Source organism: Anarrhichthys ocellatus, unplaced genomic scaffold (assembly GCF_004355925.1).
Source record: "Anarrhichthys ocellatus isolate YVR2014 unplaced genomic scaffold, GSC_Weel_1.0 scaffold1, whole genome shotgun sequence".
Taxonomy (NCBI): Eukaryota; Metazoa; Chordata; class Actinopteri; order Perciformes; family Anarhichadidae; genus Anarrhichthys; species Anarrhichthys ocellatus.
This window is the reverse complement of record NW_022280031.1, coordinates 9568954-9573428: the sequence shown is the minus strand read 5'-3', so window position 1 is coordinate 9573428 and position 4475 is coordinate 9568954. Positions and strand designations below refer to the sequence as shown.

Below are 4475 nucleotides of genomic sequence, written 5' to 3'. Positions count from 1 at the left end.
GGCGCACCTTCTCCTCGCTCTGACAAACACACACATAAACACACACAAGTGCAAAGAAAGAAGAGGGACATTGAGGGCGATCACAAGTGAGGTGTAATCAGTGTAGTGTGCAACCAGCGAGTAGCAAGGGCACTGCAAATAGTCACAAATGTGTTTCTGGTATTCCCCATGTGGAGCTGAACTCAGATTGACCCTGAACTACACATGAACCTTGATGGTGTTCTTATTACACACTCACACACTGACAATAACATTCTCAATACCTTACACACATTGTCACACTATCGCAGCTTTATGTACTTTTATTGTAGATGACATTGTAAAGGCATTAAATATTAAAATGTTGCAAGAGAGAGCACATTAGCCTGAATCCATAACTCACCTTGCATTAAGATACATTTGTTTTGGTGTCACTTAACAACACAGTAGGATTGTAATGCATCCAAGGAAGCCTAAACATTGCAGAACAATTACACGGCACATTTATAAATATTGATTTATGTCAGGCTGAATTAACTGTGTTCAAATTCCAGTCAGGAACCCTCTATGACTAGTCTATGACTAGTGTTGTTACCTGTCGGTGCAGCGTGTCCTTAGTGGCCAGTTCATTCTCCAGTTTGTCGTTGAGGTCGTGGATGTGTGTGGTCTCCCGCTGAGCAGCCAGGTAGCGTTTCTCTAACGTTGTTATCCTCTCCTCCATATCTTCTCTCTGTGGGTGCAGAGACACGGCAACAAAAACAACAACAGGGGAATCATGAGAAACAGGTCTTCAGCTACATGCAACAGCAATAACCAGTGTACTTTATCTCTTCATGTATACATTATCAGTATACATCTTCATAGTATATTGCATATAATCAGTTAGCATACAAGACATGTATGTACTTTACTGTTTTGTAATGAAAAGAAATGACACAAATGTATCATGACCACTGACAAAAATGCTAAAGCTAGGTGGCTATAGCAAGAGGACTGTGCGGTTACTGCACTTCACACCTGTATTATAGCCTGTACGAACTGATAATACTGGTAAGTAGTGACATAGTTGTTTTGCTTTCATTTTTATGCTTTTATCAAGCATACACTCCATTTACAATAGACAGCTTTAGGAAACCCCTTTTCAAATGTTTTGCGTTAAAAATAATCTAGTATGTCGCTGGTAGTTGCTGTAGTTGATGAGTGAAATGCAATAACTCAATAGAAAATAGTGGATGTTCAGCCATCTGCTATCATTTTCTCTGTACACAGTTTCTCTGTAGGAGTGAGAAATCTCAATAGCATGGAAAACAAACGTGCATTTTTTTAAATTAATGATATAGTAATGTATTAATATAGAACCACGTTTTTTAAAATAGAAAACAGCAGAATTTTAAATTCAATTAGCTTTTTACCTAAAAAGATCCAGCTTTTTGTAACCTGCTGTTCTCAGTGCTCGCTCCCAGAACAAAACACACGTTTCCTTTGCTCTCACCTCTCTCTGTTCCCGCTGTTGTTTGATTGACAGTTCCTCGCTGCGGCTCAGTTCTCGGCGTGTATTTGCGAGCTCTGCCTCGAGGTCGGCCATGCGGCCGCTGAGAGTGGCAGAGTGGTCACGGCTCTGGGCGAGCTCCTTATTGGTCCGATCCAGCAGCTCCTGAAGCTCAGACACCCGGCTGCCATCATCGTGGGCATCTATGGAGCCGTTGGGCAGTCTCTGTAAGGTGGACACACAACATTAATGGCAATATATGCACATTCTCCCATGAAATGTATTTTAGGACTGAGACACACAAGTGTGCACACTATGGGCAGAGGGTATAGGGAGTAGTTGCAGAACTGATAAAGTTGTATGACCTAGATATAAAATTGTTGGGTGTTATGCATAGGAGGGTGGGCTGTGGTAGATTAGGCTGCCATGTTGTTGTTTTGATGTTGTTTCTCTTCACAGCTCAAAGTGCATTTAATTCCAGGGCCTTAATTAAATGAGCCTATGGGGACGCATATTCAGACAGGCAACACAGTGGGCAGTGAAAGTTAGTAGGACCCCCTCCACCCATGTTCCAATTTCACCTGCTCATGAGTATAGAAACATACCCAGAAAGGGAGGGAGGGGGCTAAAGGGTCTGAGGCTGTGTAATAAAACAGCCCTGGTGATTTATGCAATTGTGCATGATTCCAGTGTAGCCATATGAACTCATTAGATTTACTCCCAGGGGTTTTGGAAATAGTATTGCACAGCCCCATGTGACTGACAGACATCAGGTACGACGTGGCCCTACAATGATTGTCTTGGTTAGGGTTCCTGCTGAAAAAGTACATGTGGTCATGATCATTTTATGGCATTTTGAATTCAATTATCCTCTTATTGCAGCATCCGGGGGCAGTAAATGTCTGCAGGGCAGCGTGTGTCGTGGATAAATGTCCTAACAGAGTTCACACTCCTCCTAACGCTCGTACTATAGCCAATTCTCTTCATTGTCTTTTCTCCCTCACTCTCTGAGGCTATTCTCTAATACAGTCTTCTTCCTGCTCTCTTCCCTTTTTCATGGTAAGTTATTGATTTCTTTTCAAGTTTGATTATTCCTTTAATCAAACGACTGTATATTGACATTTCATTTTGCCTTTTTTTCTTCTTCCTGAAGCCAAAGAAATAGGAGTGGGTTAAGTGAATCTTGTGCCGCTCCCCCAACGCTGCCGGCCTGTACAGAGGAAGGCCATTTCCATTCAGATAGAAACAGGCTCTGCTGTTTAGGGAGGTTTGTTACTCCTTGTGGACGGAACGAGACACAGTTACATAATGTGTGCCCAGTTCAGGGCTGGAATCAAACCATGGAGGACAGGGCTCGATTAAAGAGCAAGAGTTTTAATGTTATCAGAATAAACTAGAAAGGTAAAGGAGGATTCATGCTACATTTAGCACCATTAACCTCATGTATGTGTGTGTGTGTGTGTGTGAGCAGCTATGTTAATGTACTGAAGAAAGATAGAAAGAAGATGCAAAGACAGTGATTGACAGCCAGACGGACGAATACTATAGGCGGACATAAGATAAAGCACAGAGCAAAAAAACAATCACACAGCCAGGAAGACCTTCCATGTAGGTTTGGATCCATCTGTTCGCTCCACTGAGTCACCATCCTTCCTTTGTCTCACCATGTTCAACTGCAGTGTAGATTAAAAAGAAAGAACCCCCCCCAATGAGCAAACCTTCTCTTTTCTGTTTCCTTAGTGAATCCAAGAACAAAACTTCCCAAAGGGAAGCCTGGCTTCCAGGCTGCCAGCATGCTTCAGACAACATGCCCTACCATATTTTACATAACTACAAAAATGAATTAGAGGAGGGAGGGGTCGCTTCAGTGCGGGTCTGCTCCTCTTATAAAAAAAACTGTGTGATCTGTGCAACTTAACAAGCTTTGACTTCACATCTTACATAACCCACTGGGATTCTGCTTTAACTGAGCCTGCTGTGAATATTTAACATCATTTTATCTTTAGAATGAAGTCTTTGATGACATATTTAAACAGAAGAGTACAGAAGGCGAGTTTGTGCAATGCACGTGTGTGTGTGTGTGTATGAAGAGAGGGCTGAGAAGGCAGGGCCTCTCACCCAGTGTGACACTTGAAGCATATATCAGATCAGACTGGAGGCTTTAACAGATGTCTGCAAGGGACTGAACAGATGTTTCCCTTACCAATAACCACATATATTAACACGCAAACACAGTCACACACACAATCACACACACAGTCACGTTCACAAGCATTCACACACCTCACCTCTTGTGTGTTAACTGCTAGCTGTCCCTCCAGGGTGGACACCCTCTCCAGAGCCACACGAAGCCTTTCACGTACCTGACAAAACACACAAAGAACACACACATCAAGACAAAATCCAGAAACATGAGGACACGCTGCACAATCCTGGATAATATTTAGATCTGTACAGAGAGAGCGTCTCACAATTCATGTCTTAATTGACTTCGCTAGTATAGAACACAATATTGGTTACTAGAAGTTCTGAAATGGTGCCTTGGGCCCTTTATTTACCTCAACTGAAACCAAAACCAAAAAGCAGTTTTATAATTTTTCATTTCACAGCAAAACTGATTTGATCAGAATTAATTAGTGAGGAGGACAGCAATTCTGTTGAAAACACTAGGAGCGACTGGTGGCGGGCATGACCAGACTGATGGAAATACCATGTACTGAAGACACCAAAAGAGGCAATTGTTTCCCCTTTATGATTCTGTTAGTGTGTGTGCGAGTGTGTGCGTGTGTGTCCACCTTTTCATCCAGAGCCTTGTGGTGTTCAAACAGCGACTTCAGGGCTTTGAGGACCTCTACCTCGCTGGAGACTCCAGACGATGGGGGTCTCCTCACCACTGTCATCCTCAGACTGCGTTCGTGACGAGACACCAGACACTCCAGGTGCTCCAACAGCAGCTACAGCACACACACACACACACACACACACACACACACACACACACACACAC

The 4475-nt window shown here is 43.0% G+C and overlaps 1 protein-coding gene across 1 annotated transcript in view; it reads right to left on the bottom strand.

The window, feature by feature from the left end:
* ppfia4 (PTPRF interacting protein alpha 4) overlaps positions 1-4475 on the bottom strand; it is a 52321-nt gene that overhangs the window by 12052 nt on the left and 35794 nt on the right. Inside the window, 6 exon segments of the mRNA XM_031866050.1 lie at positions 6-19; positions 575-709; positions 1472-1693; positions 3070-3141; positions 3757-3831; positions 4264-4422. Of these exon segments, the coding sequence (XP_031721910.1) occupies positions 6-19; positions 575-709; positions 1472-1693; positions 3070-3141; positions 3757-3831; positions 4264-4422 (677 nt within the window).